The following is a 17,183-nucleotide window of genomic DNA, read 5'->3' as shown; positions in this document are numbered from 1 at the left end:
CAAACTATTACTTTACCTAGTGTTTAACATATGTTCAAATAACTTTATTCTGAAATTCTTAAATTATCAAGTATATACTAGTAGTATTACATTAAGGTATCCGATCCATATTAGGACCAAATTTTTCCAACCTTAAATATTTATCATGTATTTAATACTTTGATATTCATTTAAAGCATTTAAGATCAGAAAAAGATTTACCGAGAGAAATTTTCGAAAACATTATTAACAAAGCAGTAATTAATTAATGAAGATTGCATTAAGGTCTCTGGAGACAAGCACATTTTTTAAAATAAAAAAGTAATTATTAGGAATATAAAAAACATGCTCTGGTTGAAAGATGTATTTTATCATCAGGAATACAAAAACTATTGAAAATAAATTTGATACCGTGTAGATTTTTTTAGAATTGATTTTTTTAGAATAAAATCAAAGGGGAACAACTCTTCAAAAAAAGGAAAAGGTCATTAATTAGGACACATTCCACTCTTACATACTGATACTTTAATAGGAAAATTATGTCCACGTATACTGAGTATTAAACCCATACATATCTGTTATGCGCCCAGATTCATTGAATCTGAGGCTATTATGGATCAGATACCTTAATTTGTCATGCGATTAGAAGAAATATGTATAAAAAGAATTCGAATTGATTTGGGATTCGAATCCCATCAAAACACCCCTGCGAATGTGTTCGGAATGTTTTCTTTATCGTTGCTAAGTATGTAATAAATCCAGAGGTGCTCGAACGAAAGTTCACGAGACTTCACCGAGATTTGTTCAGTTCCTGTGAAATTTCGAGCGGAAGTATAAGAGTTCGGATAATATTCTCAAAATACGTACATGTAAGTACTGGTCGTTTTTCATATCATATCCTACTTTAAAACATGAAAATCTTTGGAGATGTATGTATTATTTTGCCGTCTAGCGGTTATTTATATCAAACGATAATATTCGAGTTATCGTTCGTGTTCAACCACGTGTAGAGTGGTATGAAAATATAAACATCGGGTTGCTTAATAAAATCATAGCCATGGTTGATGCTTGTGTTGATGTTTTTAGGAAAAATAACGGGTGTCTGTTTTGCATAAAAACCTAGCATATCGAGTCATTTTCAAGGAACATTCTGCATAAAATAGTATAGTCTGTTTCACTATTGATGCTATTACTAGGTGAGGCGCTGATCGAAAATTAATCCTATGGGAGGTCTCTTCTAAAGAATGTTAATTGTTGCAACAACAGACAAAAACTATTTTATTTTGTATTGTCACATTTATTTCTAGAGCACATTTTATCCATCAATTAATGAAGATAAAGTTTAAAATCAATAAACCTCTAGATTTTATATTTGATTACAAATACCTAGATTCTATGAAATAGACTATAAACACAGGGCATGATTTTTAGTGCGAACCTGAAAGGTTCAAATAAATTATAAAATCACGTTCTAAAATTTATATGACAATAACATTTGAAGGGGTGAAAAAAGTTGGACACGGTTACAATCTATTATAACTGCGCTACCACTCGACTTTCAGTAATCTAGACAAAAGTAAAAGCTTTCCAAAAAGCTTGCCTGACCAAACAAAATTATTCAATGGAAGCATGCATGTATCAATTAGGCTATCTTATCAGAAATGGATTTTAGTTTTCGCTGCTGATCATAATTTATAAACGGAACGTGTAAATTTAAGACGAAATGTCAGTCTTTTCTTCGATCTAGAAGATGTACATATATATCACTTGAAATTCATTTATTTTATCAATCAATTTTTTTTAAGAATGTACACATATCAAATAAGTGCATGTAAGCTTGAAAGCTGGATATTCGTTTTTAAAATTGTATTTGTTACATAAAGATGCAAAATCAACTGAAAGGCATTTTTAAAATTTTCCAACCATATAAAATATAAAAGGATATACAAACACGTATTGTTTTTAAATGTGTGTGGGCAGCTTCATCAAAATCATCTTGACAAACAATTAAAAAAGTGAAAATTCTAAAATTAATGAGAAAAAATTGCTAACTGTAACTTCAATTCAATTAGAATTCCTTATTTGCAGTTTCATTTATGTCATGCTCCTACAAAAAAGGAGGGGGGGGGGCAAATTCATGATATTTCCATTTATCATATAAAGTTAAGAAAAGTGCCAGCTGTGAAAAAAGTGGGGAGGGGGAAGCAGCCTCCCTCACCCCAACCCCCGATGCTACGTGCCTGTGATGTAAACACATGGTGTGCTCTGGTGTATTCGCATGATCCCAACGGACTCGTCAACTAATCGGCGCACAAAAACTATGAATGAGACATTATGGCGCGAAATCCTGCTATTATCAGAAGATCCAGGGGCAGGGGGTCAGATGAATTTTTTGACATTTGCTTTGTAACAGCTACATACATGTATATTATACTTTGGATCGGATGTTTTGGAAAAAATCTATCGAATTAGGAAACACACTTGATTAGTAATTGTTAATTGCCTGACGTCATGACGTCAGGCATATCTAAGGTTTTAAGGTTACCTTCTCCGAAACAGCGTAGACAATGGGAGCAAGTAATATCAAGATTTTTCACAAAAAAAGATTCACAGATGCATGCATATGTTTAATGTGTTAGCATTTACATGTACATTCACAATTGATAAAAATGTTATATAGGATGTAATAACATCAGTGAGCAAGAGTTTTCAAGTAAAAGGGCTGTTCACCATGCACGTGGGTAATCCTGATTTAAAAATATATAAGCCATATTTGAACGGTGGAAAAGGGGGGAGGGGGTAATCACAACAAGTTGTTACATATTCTCTAATACGGTACAATGTAAGTAATAATTGGTGTTGGAATGTTATCATTACCAAAGAATCGTCAGTTTGGATTAAAACAAATATATATTCATATAGCTTGAATGTTTACTGGAGGAACTAAATCGCCGAAGTGGGGTGTGACCCGATTTTCGATCAATTGGGCGATTTCATTCATCTTGAAAGGAGCACAAAACTCGTGTGTCTTACTAAATGTACATTAATACTACATTAAACAATTTCTAGCCAAGTGCGTGTGTGTTAATTCAATAAATTTCTTCCAAAACACTCGATCAAAAGTAAAATATATGTAGTTGTTACAAAACAAATGTCAAAAAATTCATTTGACCCCTCTCCCCATGGATCAATGCCAATGGATGAGTTCATTCAAACCATCGGATCGAGATCTCAGCCGTTGCGTGAATGGTAAAGCAGGACTTCGCACCTAAATGTCTCATTTATAGTTTTTGCGCGTCGATTCGTGGCCGAGTCCAAATGGGACCACAGAAGAATACTCCAGCACACCGTGTGTACACATCGCAGGATGTTTTGGATAAAGCTGCCCCACACACTTTCTAAAACAATACGTACTTGAATACTCTTTCCTATTTCCTATGGTTGGACATTTAATGAAACAATTTTATTTCAAGCAATTGTGTATACAGTCATGTACATGTAAATGCACTAGAATTTATGATCAGGAGCGAAAAATTAAAATTCTTTTCTTATAAGATAGCCTCATTGAAACATGCATGCTTCCATTGAATAAATTTGTTTAGTCAGGCAAGCTTTTTGGAAAGCTATTACTTGTGTAGTAATGTACATTTAGTAAGACATGAGAGTTATGATCCCTTTTCAAGATTAATGAAATCGCCCAACTGAACGAAAATCGGGTCACACCCCGCTTTGGCGATTTAGTTCCTTCAGTAAAACATTCCAGCTGTATAAATATATATTTGTTTAATCCAAAATGATGACTCTCTTGTAATTATGATAATCCAACACCAATTATTACTTAAATTGTGCCGTAATAGACAATATGTTACCACTTGTTGCGATGACCTACTCCCCCTTTTTCACCATTCAAATATGGTTAAATGCCGATCTATTTTTAAATCAGGATTACACACTTGCACTGCATGGTGAACGTCCACTTGAAAACTCTTGCTCGCTGTTGTTATTACATGCCATATAACATTTGCATCAATTGTGAATGTAAATGCTGACATCTTAACCATGCATCGGTTAATCTTTTTGTGAAATATCATCATATTGCTTGTCCCATTGTCTGCACTGTTTCGGAGAACACAACATTTAAACCTTAGATATGCCTGACATCATGACGTCAGGCAATGACTTAAAGATTGGGAATTTAACACTGCGTTCTTACAGTCCAAAGGCATAAATGATTTTTCCCCCCAAGGTTAGATTTAAAAAAAAATATGCATCTATCAAACAAAAAACGGAAATGGCAGCTTCCCCTACACAATGAAGATATCGATCCAGCATACACCTATTTTGCTGATTGAAAAAGTTGACATTAAATATCATCTCATTGAAAATGGTTGACCCAGTTAAATATTAGGAACCTTTTCGAACTGCATTTTATCCGCATCACTAATCGAAGTTAACTTAACGCTTAACTGCGAAAATTTTTTTAAAAAAAACTTACCTGAAATGCACTCCAGGCTGTCAGGTTTGAGTTTGGGTGGCAATTCTTTACGTTTCAATTCACTTCCGGTCGTAGCATCCCATAAGACAAACTCCTTTTCACTAATAGCAACGATGTTGCTTTGTTTAGGACCCGCAGTTGTTACCGAAATGGCTGGAAACACAATGGTATACTTGACGTCCCCACCTGAATTGCATCCATATATCTTATCTTGGTACACCTGAAGGATGATTTCTCCATCTACCGCAAACTCGGCCTTACATATTTTAGATTGCATGGCGGGAATGGACTTGAGCTCCTTCCCCGCGTGTACGTCCCACGTCTTTATCAGATTGTCTCCCTCACTCGCTGAAATGTTTAAAAACTCTAAAAAATTTTGTTTCGTTTAATTAAAGATAAACAGTCATCAAGTTTAAACTTAAAAAGATCACTGCAATATGAACTTGGTAGGTCACGTGATCAATCATGTGAAGCCCAAGGGTTTCTCAGAAAACTTGATCACGTAAAAATCCTTTTAAAGGCTTTTTTTATTTAATTATCGTACTGTTTTAAAAAAAAAACGTCTTTTGGCATTTGATAAGACATTACGAATACCATAATGTATTACTTACAGCAATTTTAAATAAAACTTTAACTACGGGGGCATCGTATCCATAGAGATGTCCCTGTGCTCTAACGTGCTATGGTACATGTAATATACTATTTATTACCACTAAGCGCCACCAGCTTGCCCTCGGGATATTGATGCAGGTCTAAGCTATCGATTACTGAGTTGTGCCCAGTGAGGGTCCTGACCAGTTGACCCCCGGGCTTCTTCAGCAAGAAGTGGGAGCAGAGGAGGTAGGGGTACGGGCTCTGGCGGCACTGTGTCAGAAGATCTTGGAGACCCTGAGGATGAGTGAAAATCAAAAGGTAACATACGATTCTTTAACTCTCAGACCGTTATTAAGCACTGCTTTAAGGTGGTAAATGTATCCTTCTTGAATAATAAAATACACCGTAGGTACTTTCATTGTTTGACACAAGTGTGCACTTATGGAAGTAAAACAAGAAACACTATCAAATGAACATGAGGAGTAAGATGAAATGTATTTCCTCGGAAGAAAGGCAAATCACATTTTAACATACATGTATATTCAATGCATGTAGTTACATTTAAACCAAATGACTCCAAGGGCAATTCTACTTTAGCTTTATTTGTACGTCAATTCAAGGTCAGCGACCACCAGTACCCACCTGTATGTGTTCCAGGCGATCCAACAGGTGCCCGGGGAGTTGGCGGGGGTCCTGGGTGAGGGCCGCGGCGGAAAGGTTGATGGCCTGGGACAGGGACCGTAAGTCCTGCTCCCCGGGGAACAGACTGATGGTCAGGTCAAAGTCATCCAACAGGTCCCTGATAAAGGCGCAACGACAAAATGTTAGGGCAAGATAAGTCTCTGTCATTCAGCTGAAATCTGACTGAATGGTATACATGTAGCTCTACCATTTAGACACCTTTCTAGACCTTTCAGTTAACATTCAGTTGATACCATGGCACATTTTTACCTTTTAAAATACTTGTATATGGGACAACAAAGCTAAAAATCTGGTGCAAACTTAAATCATAATCCAAATGATAAATCCTCGATCGGAATTGCATATATCAATATGTATTTTTACAACAGTTCAATATGTATTTTTACATGTACATCACATAATGATCATATACAAAATAGACTTTTCCAATGTAATATTGTTTAAGTAACTTTCAAGCTAAAATGGTCCAATCCAAAGGTCAAAAGGGAAAAACCAACTATTTCCTTCTTTATGCAAACAAGCATTTGGGCGTCTTGTGATGAAATATTTTGAAATCAACATGTGTGTTGCCCAATCTTGGGGCAATCAAAATACAGAACGGACATGGGTTTTTAATGTCAACTAACAAAGTTATAAACCTTTAACTACAAAGGCTACTGTTAGAAATCTATGGGTTTTCCCAAAAGATTGCGACCAAGGGACATAACTTTTGTAAAGTGTGGATTGGTCTATACAACCACTGGATTGTTGAAATAAGAACTTGAGAGAGTTTGCAAGGGATTTTCTATGCCGTGACTATAGATGTATAAAGAGCAGTCCTGAGAAATCTTACTGCGTATGAAGACAGAGAAGGTTATGGATGAGGAAGTCGAAGTTAAGGAGGCACTCCTTCTTGAGGTCTGGCAGATTGCCAGACATGGCCAGATGGTACGGTAGGCTCTTCAGTTTCCGTTCGTTCATTTGGTTACCCAGTTGTATTGGCTGGCTGGCCACATAACGAATGGCTTCCGATTCGCCATGTTTATCCTTGTATGGCTTTGGAACGTCTGCAAACGATGGGAAAAAACCTTAAACTATGACACATTTTCCTTGGAATGTCTTAGTTTGATAATTTTTATAGTATCAAATTTTTCATTTTCTTTTAGGATTTAAATTTGCATTTAGTATGAATTCAGGAATTTGCTATACTGAGGTTTCATTATTTTTAGTTGCTTTTAATTTCATTTTATTTCAGCAGAAAAAAATATTAATCGATTAATCCTAGTTATATATGCACGATCATTTTCATTGACAAAATGATTTGTCAATATATACGCATATTCTAAATCCGCGAAAATTGATGTCAACGGACATTGAAAAATACACAGTCATTTTAACAGCATATGTGCATCCACAAAATGATGATTTAAAAAAATAATAGTTGTTTTTCTGACCTCCGGACCACCTGCCCATGAAGTAGTCGGCAATCCCCGCGTGGAGCCTCTGGCAGGTGTCCTTGTCCTTGGTGTAGCGGTCCTGGGCCGCCTCCCAGAACTGACGGTGGTACCAGCCCATGATCTGTACACCGGAGTCCCCCCGGTTGACTGAAAACCGTCCGTAAAAAGGAAAATTACAACAAAAACAAAGTGCGCTAGCTTCCACTTTTAAAACACATTTTGTCCATTATTTAATTATGAGGTTGAGGTTCGAATTCTATAGATGCGTCATTGAGGGGGAAATTGTTTCTATTTAAATGAAATATAAACGACGTTTTGTTTTATATAATCGGAGCAAACAATTTCCCACAAGAAGTACAAAAACAACATATCTTGAAAAGATACACAATTTCTATTTATCACTTACATATTATTTGTTTGTGTTGGTTCGTTTTCGAAACAACAAATAAATGTGGTAAGCTTTTAAATGCGAGCGAGCCTTAAAAATCATGCATTTTACACTATTTAAAAAAGGCTTGGGACGTGAACAAGCTTGTACCAAGATATCGGTTTAAGTCGTGACGCAGGCGCACGATCAAGAGAGGCGGAAGTCGTCTAATGGGCGGGGTCCAGAATTGATACACGTCATTTAATACGTCATCATCACAAGAAAGTATGTCCTCCAGTTCAAACTCTGACAAACCATGTTTCGCTTGAAATAAAAATAAATAGACTGAAAATCACATGAACATTAAATTGATGACAAATCATAAAAGAACTTGCTTTTTATTATATTTTTTAGGTAAGCGTTATCTACAGTTGATCTAAGTGTTAGCGTTGGTCAAAGTGGTACCATTTACTTGTAAAGTTTTAGTTTTATAGGATTTAATAAAAGTGATATCGTCATTTTCGTTACCAACTGTAACGTATCCTAGAGCTCTGGCGACGAATAACTCTCCATGTTTGTTTTCAAGAGACCTGAACAGCTTGTCTATGCATCCACGAATCGTGTCTTCCAGTTGACACTCTTCTATTGGACGAAACGAGGTCCACGTGACCGCCTTGCGAAAGCAGAGTTTGATGTAAAGCGGTAAGGAGCACTTCTCGAACATGCTCAGTACGTAGGACCGCTGTTCGTCCGTCAGTTTCCGGTTGTTTATTTGGAACCAATGATCAAGGACGTCTATCCGATTCTCCGGCGTCAGAAGGGGCACAGAAATGAAGTTATCCTCCGACACAAAACTCTGAAACATTTTTTTATGTTTATGTTTTAATGTAGTTTAAAGGGAAACACTGAGGGCCTAACTGGACCGAAAACGTTGTGTAATTTTTAATTCAATCAATTTGTTACTCTGAACAATAAATATTTACATTTTTCAGTGTCCCTTTCTGTGATATCACTACGATACGATTTTGTATTTACAGTTTGAATATACATTTTTGAACTGTTTTTGTCTGTACTATGTGATAACATTACGAATCGATTTTGAACCCAACAGCCAAATAACTTCATATTTTAAGATGAGTGACACAAAATGGGCGCGCGTGTCTTGTAGGATAACCGAAAACGGTATTGGCTGCGCTGCGTAGAAATACATAGCATGTGCTGCATGAAAAATAGAGGTTTCAAAATATAGATGTTTTATAGTGAACAAATTGGAATTAATATTAATATAAGTAATAAGGAATCATTCTTTGAATATTATGAGGTGATAATTTAGGTCGGGGCGTGGTCAAATCTATCGTAAAGCCCTTCGGGCTATATTGGATTTGACGCCCCGACCGAAATTATTACCTCAAAATAATCAAAGAATGTTCCTTATTCCTAACTGAAGGATAGAAAAAAAACCATTTTAAGCTTCATTTGTATGAAATAATTATTGTGATACAATTTATATATTATATATACACCATCGAAATCAGAAAAGGAAACACAGAATGTAACAGTGAGAAATTGTTATATGACATTTTATAATTTATGTATCACTATTCAGTCAATTATAAATATAAAAAGTTATTTTAGTTTGAGTATGTTGGAATATATAAAAATATTACACATTTTGTTTATAATTTATTAAGAAATCATTTATTTATTTAAAAAAATATTATTGAGCCATTATTATATCTAAACAGTAACAAAAGAAAACAAAGCAGATTTTAAAAATAAGAACAGATATGGTATCATATTGCAATAACTAAGTATCTATTTATATTGTTTTTATTTCAATTCAAATGGTCTTACTTTGATGTCAGGAAATACTCCAAAGTCGGGATGATCAATGGTGGATATGATGATTTTGGCGGCCTTCAGCAGATTGTTCGGTATCCATGACGACACAAGGCGGCCATTATGAGATTTATCGAGCTGATCTATAGAATCTATGAATATCACAATCGTTTTCCTCCTCAGGACGAAGAAACGTAAATACGTTTTAAACGTTTTGATCAGCTGTTTTAAATCCTACAAAAATTCCAAGTTGAACGAATAATATAACAAAGCTTTTTTCATTCGATTTTAACATTCAAATGTCTTGACAGCAAAATGTTACTTTTATTCCAGTCCTAGATTTAGCTTTTAACCTGCCCCAAACCCAACCCCCCCCCCCCCAAAAAAAAAAACACCAAAAAAACCTATTTCAAAATGTCGGAAGAATGAAGACCAAAAAAATTAATTAACTATAATATAATAATCGATGATATGAAATTGTGAATTATACAATCTGGTGTTAGCTGATCTGTAAACAAGCTTTAAGCTAGAAAGGTATGAATTCGGTGAAGAAATACCTGAGATTTGACAGCCCTTAACTTAAAATATTTCTCTATCTGGGAGTTGATGGACTGAAGGAGGGACACGACGTTTGAACTATCCTGTGTCGATCCCAAAAACCTGTCAAAATGGATTGTTATTGGATGTCACAATTCAACATCAAGTAAAAAATGCTCTCAGTTATATATTTTAGCCATACTTTAAACAAATGATTTGTCGCTCAGTAGATTTTCCGGGTTGTTCAAGGCATGTCAACCCGAATTCTCCCACAGAGCTACGAGATCTGTACTATTTCCGTATACTTGTACATCAAAATTTCAAAACTCTACGAATAAAAAGTGGCTAACAGCTATTTATAGGATAAAGAGTAGCTGCATTTATGATTGACCCTTTCCAATTTATCATATGTATGGCCAAAAACTTATCAAGTAGATTTGCCTAAAAGAATTAAATAAAATCATATTTTAGCCATAAATTATCATTAATTTAATATTTGAAAATTTTTTATATATCCATGAAGAGTTCTTTTTCACGGTGAGATTAATATATATGTACATGAAGTCCAAAAATGGCCACGAAAAAATACAGCCCTCTTTAATTTTTATTTGTACAGTTCACCTCATTATGACCATGCCGTTTCCGTGAATCCACGAGAACGCCTCCCTAGCGGCCAGCGCCATGATGGAGGTTTTCCCACAGCCCGACTCCCCGTGTACAATTAACGGCTCCTTGCTATCTCCCAACACATAATCCTTGATTTTCTGTGAATCCATTCAAGTTGTAAATGAAAGTGGTTTGTTCTTAGTCTTTAAGTTATTGAATTGTGATCATGTACTAGAGAACATGATTTGTATGTGTATCAAATGCTGTATACAGGTATTGTATTTAACACGTGTGATTAAAAAAATGTATGAAAATTGTTGTGAAAAATTTATATAAAAAAACCTACATGTAAGTATCCTTTTTTCAAAACTTTGAACGTACTCAAAATTTACAAACCTTGCTTTTCAGCCTAACTCTAACCCTTTTATAAACTTACTTCGTATTTTTCCTGTAGCTGTAACCTTAGCCGTATCTAAACCCTTAACGCGCAACTCTAGCCTTTATCCAACCAATACACATTCTTATTGTTATTTCAACAAACCTATTCTTTTAAAATGATCCAAGGAACCTCTATCTTTTTGGAGGTCGGTGTTGCTTTGCTTTGAATTTGTATTTCGTTTTATGGATTTTGGAGATGGTTGACGGTTTGTTATTAATTGTCATTTTTTCACCATCATAACCAAAAGAAACCTTACAGTATTTCCACCTTCCTAGCCAAACGTCAAACTCATTTACTCGCTACCTGAACTCTTGTAGACCAGTTTAACTCATCTTAATTAATCATGCAAGTCTTTTATGAGATCTGTTTATTTGTGATTTTAGTCTTGTTGTGTACCTGCTCAGTTCGCCTTAGTATATGCTTCTCTCTTTTTTTTTTACTCAATTCACCTTATAACATGTGGGCTTTTTGAAACTTGCTTAACCCACCTTAACGATTTAAACCCTTCATGAGACCCGATCAGTGCTCAACTCATCTTAACAATATAATGCCAACACTTCGTGAGACCAGCTTGACCCACCTTAACGATGTCGTCCCGTCCCCTGACGCCATCGCACTTTTTCTTGACCAGCACCGCATGCTCCATGAACTCTTCATGGTCAGGCCTCAAGGTCAATTTTTTGTCGTTTTCCCTCTCCTTTATGGACTCGTCTATGGACGCGATCATCTGGTTCTGGAAGTCTGTGGTTATCTTCTCCAGGTAATCAGCGTGTTCCCTGCAATCCGGATCAATTCCTGAAATGTCAACCATAAACTTTATGTCCTTTTCGTAAACATAAAATTAGTTGTTTCCATTCATTAACTGTATGGGTTTTTAAAACTCTTATCAAAAACTCGCATACTTTTCAATATTTATGCAAAATATCATCTAAAAAGCAAAAAGATATTCAAAGAGGTATGTCATTTCTTCTTTAAATACCTAGAAGTAATGGTCGTTACCTTTTTCCATCCAGTTGAGTTCGTATGTGTGTACGTGGTCTGCATTTAGCTTACTCGTCATCCGGTCCTTGAGGTCCTTGTTCATTGCTCGAGCTTTCTGCCATACCTTCTCGTCTCCCAAGCATTCTAATATTTTTTAAACAAAACATCATTTACAAATACATGGTTATAATTGTGCTCCAATTCAACGTGTAAACAGAAAATGTCCTTGTTAGTTCGTAGTACATTTTAAAATAAACTATCGGGGTTTTTTTGTTGAAACAAAACATACGAGTTTCAAGTTTGACTTACCTATATACCTGGAAAGGGTATAGCAGTTGTTCTGCTTTTCTATATCTTTAAAATCTTTCCGGAACCAGAAACTCTTTTTGACTGCATTGTTTTCATTTAGTGCAACTTCCGTCTCCAGTTCCGTTACTATAAAAAGACAACAGAGCTCGGACTTAAAATAATTACAAACTTAGCTTTTTAAAAGAAACTAACAATTATTAACACATGTCAAACAAAACTTAATTAGTTTTAACGTTAATTTTACACACAATAGCCCATAATAAGAGTCATTCATAACCATTGGTGGAAGAACATAACAAAATCCGATTTTACAGTGTTGAACTTGCTCGCGTCCTACCCGATATTTTGTACTTTCTGGCGCTGTCCTCGTCCAGTGCCTCGGTGGCCCCTGTAGCTATGATCTCCATCAGTCGTTCGCTCTCCGTCCACCACTCAGATTTCGCCTTTTTCTGGGTTTCAAAGTCTTTGGAGAGGAAGTCCGGTATGTTTCTACTGATGGGCTTTAAAAGGAAAACATCCGGGACTGCGTTTGAGTCCAGCTCGTACCATCTAAGACAACAAATATTTATACGCTGAGGGAATTTGAGATCATGGGACTTAAAAATCATGATTATTTTATTTCATATATATAACAATTAATTAACAAATAATGAAAATTTAAGAGATAAAACAAGCGAGATTTTCCTATAACATGAAACGTTTTCTGTAAATCCAACATACCTTAAGAGATGTTCCAAGTCCGCCTGATTAGTAACTGCACCCTGGATCTTTCGGAACTCCTCGCCATTTATTTCCCGAGAAAGAGAACGGTATCCATACTTGTGAGCAAAAAGGGACTAAAAGAAATAACTTAAGAATTAAAGACTGACCGCTTAGTTTATATAAATATGAATTCAGATACACGGGACTTTTTTATTTGATTTGATTTTATTCATTTTATTTTAATCGTAAATCAATACAAGAGGCCCATGGGCCACATCGCTCACTTGAGGAACAATAGGTATGATAAAATCAACTTAATGGAGTCATGATACAAACTATCTGGACAATGTACAATTATAATACATGTAGATCCTGTATAAATAAAATCCATTTTTCCCCCTGAATATATATTCTTATGTTTATAACCATTGGTCCCTTTTCTAACAGGATGATTTTATAGTCATATCACATGTTGAGTATTGCAGTTATCAAAACAAACCATAACAATTGTTTGTATATGGGATATAAACCTACATCAAACTCTGAACCTTCTTGTGAGGCCAAAGAATTATCCTGGGGCCAAAGTCTTAACAACTGTAAAGAATCATCTGGCTGATTAGTTTCTGAGAAGAAGATTTTTAAAGATTTACTCTACATATTCCTATGTAAAACTTTGACCCACCCCCTTCCATTGTGGCCCCAACCTATTCCCGGGGTGTCATTATTTTCACAACTTTGAATCTACACTACCTGAGGATGCTTCCAAACAATTTTCAGCTTTCCTGGCTGATTAGTTTCTGAGAAAAAGATTTTGAAAGATTTACCCCCCCCCCCCAAATGGGGCCCCACCAACCCCCCAGGGATAATGATTTTCACAACTTTGAATCTACAAAACTTCAGGATGCTTTCACACAAGTTTCAGTTTTTTGGCTGATTAGTTTCTGAGAAAAAGATTTTTAAAGATTTACTCTACATATTTCTATGTAAAACTTCGATCCCCCCCCCCTCCCCACTGTGGCCCCACCCTTTCCCGGGGGTCATGATTTTCACAACTTTGAATTTACATTACCTGAGGATGCTTCCACACAAGTTTCAGCTTTCCTGGCTGTTTAGTTTCTAAGAAGAAGGTTTTTAAAGATTTACTCTATATATTCCTATGTTAAACTTTGACTCCCCATTGTAGCCCCACCCTACCCTTGGGGATCATGCTTTTCACAACTTTGAATCTACACTACCTGAGGATGCTTCCACACAAGTTTCAGCTTTCCTGGCTGATTAGTTTCTGAGAAGAAGATTTTTAAAAAGATTTACTCTCTATATTCCTTTGTTAAACTTTGACCCCCCCCCCCATTGTGGCCCCACCCTACCCTTGGGGATCATGATTTTCACAACTTTGAATCTACACTACCTGAGGATACTTCCACACAAGTTTCAGCTTTGCTGGTTGATTAGTTTCTGAGAAGAAGATTTTTAAAGATTTACTCTCTATATTCCTTTGTTAAACACCCTGCCTCCGGGGTCATGATTTTCACAATTTTGAATGCACAGTACCTGAGGATGCTTCCACACAAGTTTCAGCTTTCCTGGCTTAATGGTTCTTGAGTAGAAGATTTTTTTTAAAATCCTCAAAATTTTTCGTTAATTTCTAATTATCTCCTCTTGAAAAAGGGTGTGACCCTTAATTTTCACAACTTTGAATCCCCTTCGCCAAAGGATGATTGAAATTCGGTTGAAATTAGCCCAGTAGTTCTTGAGAAGGTGTTGAAAATGTGAAAAGTGTTCGGACAGACGGACGCCAGACAAAATGTGATCAGAAAAGCTCACTTGAGCTTTCAGCTCAGGTGAGCTAAAATCCACAATTTGTGATGTAAGCATGCAGCTACAATGGTATGAATAGATGTGAAGGGAAATTTTCTCACAATGAAGTAGGGTCCTTTTGATAGCTTTTGACACTCGCGAAGTTCATGCAAGCAGAGTTCTGTTGTCATGTGATCATCCGTTGCTTGGTTACGGATGCCCCATCTCATGTCCACCACTTGGAATTCGTAACCCTTCTTGAAACAGTGCTCTTTGATTTTGGGATACGCCTTTTCCATCCAACAGTTTCTTTCATATTTTGTATCTGCCGAATTTAAAGTAAAGTTGTTCATTATAAACTCAAAACTTTCTTACATGTACAACCTAACATAAAACATTGCATAAATGATGGAAGAAGAAATCATCGTCAATGGTCACTGATATCTTTGAATGTCCTGGAATAATTATGTTTAAGTTATGATTTAATAAAATGTTTGTCGCATGTGTATTGACCAATCAATTTCGATAGTACATGAAATCTGATAAATCGTGCAATAATCAATAGATCGGTGCACCTTCTGTAATTTCTAGCAGAATACACTAGTACATGTAGTTACACCTGTCCTTAAACCGTACCTGTACCTGAGCCTACCTGTGAACGTGCTGCTGGTAAAAATACGGATAGTTTTCATTGTGTTGGGAAAAGTGGCGTAAAAATTCCCAAGAATAATAGCCTCCTGGAAGGGAAAAGCCATGAAAATCATCTTCTCTGTTTGATCAACGGTCTCAAGCAGAGCTTCAAGTTCTCGCTTTTGATTCTCCATAGTCTTTTTCTGTTCCTCCGTGAGCTCTTTTGGGAGTGCCTGAGCAGGATTTGGGGTTCCGGTAGAATTACTTGGGCCTGGGTTTTGAGCATTCTGATTTCCGGACTCTGTTGCGTGGTGCCCTGATGGTGTCGGAGGTTCTGGTGGTGTCCTGCTATTTTCCGAGGACTGGGGGTCGGGGTGACGGGTTATCATACCACTGGTCGAAGCCGATGAACTGGTTAATGGCAAATATAGAAACAGATATGTTGTCAGATTTTTACCTGTTAACACTGGAAATCTTAATTTATTGAATTATATACTTTGTGTCCAGAACAATTAAAAGATAGAAAATAATGCAACGAACAGATACTTTACGCATGTATATTCACCGTATCTTGTTTTCAAAAAGCGGATAATTATATTAAAATGAAACTTAAATTATTTATGTAAGATAATTCATCTTTACTTATGTTAGATCCGCCACAGAATTCAATCACTTTGCCAAAAGAAGGCATCAAAGCGAGTCCGTTTTTAAATCAATACCTGTGTACGCACACATGCCGCACTGAGTGAAGTGAAAACAATTTATGCCTACCTGCAATTGTTTCCCATTTGCTTCTCTCTGATGGCAATTTCTTGTAGATATTTTCGATACATGGTGAACGTTTTTACTTTAATTTCTCAGTCAATGTAAAATTTCAACGCACGGGTTTTCCACATTGCACCATGTCGATGTTTTGCCGCCATATTTGTTTATATTAGTTATGGTTACGGGTCAATCATTTACGCTCTCAAGCACATCGCCGAGCTACTTATCATATACTGAATGGAAGTCTACAGACCGATATTGATTTTAGAATCCTAAAGTTCACCTTTACTGGGACACTACCTTGTCTAAGATTTAATTCCTGTTTTTTGTTGTGATCAGATGTACGTGTTGTCATAAACAGAACCAATGTATACGCTGACTTCCCTTCTTTTAAGTTTCCCTTCAGGCACGTAGCATCGTTTTTGAAAAAAAGCTACTTCCCCGAAATCGGGGGGGGGGGGGGGGGGGAGGTGTAGCGTAGTACACCTATAACTTCAATTTCATTGTTCATTTCCTTGTTTTTACTTTTCAATTTTCACTTGGTCTAAAAAAAAGTGAAGGGGGTACCAACTCCTTGATAATTCACTTTTTTAAATGTAAATGTAAGCACAATCTTTGCTGTGACAAAAAGAAAGGGGCCAGCCCCCCCCCCCCCCCCCCCCCCGTTGCTACGTGCCTGCAGCCTTAAATTCTCCCATATATGCATGTGTAAAATGTATTCTCTTTTGAGAAATGGACGAACGCTATAGCTATGCCTGTCCCTCTCAAAAGAGAATGATATGATATGATACACCAAAAATGATACAGAATATTGAAATATTGAATATTATTTTTTACTTTTTAAGATTTAGCATTGTATATAAATAATAAGTACTATATTAAACAATGCAAAGCGGAAGTAGTTAAAACGCATAACTATAAAAGTAAAGCGACGAGCTAATATACTTTAGTATTATTGGGAAATAAAGACAACTTTTTCGGTAGAATTCTTGATATTCTCAAATT

General features: G+C 36.1%; 1 protein-coding gene across 2 annotated transcripts in view; it reads right to left on the bottom strand.

Moving 5' to 3' along the window:
* Positions 1-16,361, bottom strand: part of LOC128161570 (NACHT and WD repeat domain-containing protein 2-like) — a 35,737-nt gene extending 19,376 nt beyond the window's left edge. Inside the window, exons 1-18 of one of the 2 annotated variants that reach the window (XM_052824880.1) lie at positions 16,185-16,361; positions 15,436-15,824; positions 14,906-15,108; positions 13,005-13,120; positions 12,622-12,833; positions 12,285-12,410; positions 11,994-12,119; positions 11,575-11,789; positions 10,571-10,713; positions 9,970-10,072; positions 9,428-9,646; positions 8,102-8,429; positions 7,745-7,897; positions 7,204-7,353; positions 6,603-6,816; positions 5,711-5,867; positions 5,185-5,362; positions 4,475-4,822 (exon numbers count right to left, since the gene is read on the bottom strand). In XM_052824880.1, coding sequence (XP_052680840.1) covers positions 4,475-4,822; positions 5,185-5,362; positions 5,711-5,867; positions 6,603-6,816; positions 7,204-7,353; positions 7,745-7,897; positions 8,102-8,429; positions 9,428-9,646; positions 9,970-10,072; positions 10,571-10,713; positions 11,575-11,789; positions 11,994-12,119; positions 12,285-12,410; positions 12,622-12,833; positions 13,005-13,120; positions 14,906-15,108; positions 15,436-15,824; positions 16,185-16,246 — 3,442 coding nt within the window. In that variant the 5' untranslated portion in view covers positions 16,247-16,361. Of the gene's footprint in view, positions 1-4,474; positions 4,823-5,184; positions 5,363-5,710; positions 5,868-6,602; positions 6,817-7,203; positions 7,354-7,744; positions 7,898-8,101; positions 8,430-9,427; positions 9,647-9,969; positions 10,073-10,570; positions 10,714-11,574; positions 11,790-11,993; positions 12,120-12,284; positions 12,411-12,621; positions 12,834-13,004; positions 13,121-14,905; positions 15,109-15,425; positions 15,825-16,184 lie in introns of those variants that run through there. The other variant, XM_052824881.1, reaches the window with a different exon arrangement.
* Positions 16,362-17,183: the final 822 nt, after the last annotated feature.

Source organism: Crassostrea angulata, chromosome 8, assembly GCF_025612915.1.
Source record: "Crassostrea angulata isolate pt1a10 chromosome 8, ASM2561291v2, whole genome shotgun sequence".
NCBI lineage: Eukaryota > Metazoa > Mollusca > Bivalvia > Ostreida > Ostreidae > Magallana > Magallana angulata.
The sequence above is the reverse complement of the archived record's forward strand: the minus strand, read 5'-3'. Positions and strand labels throughout refer to the sequence as shown.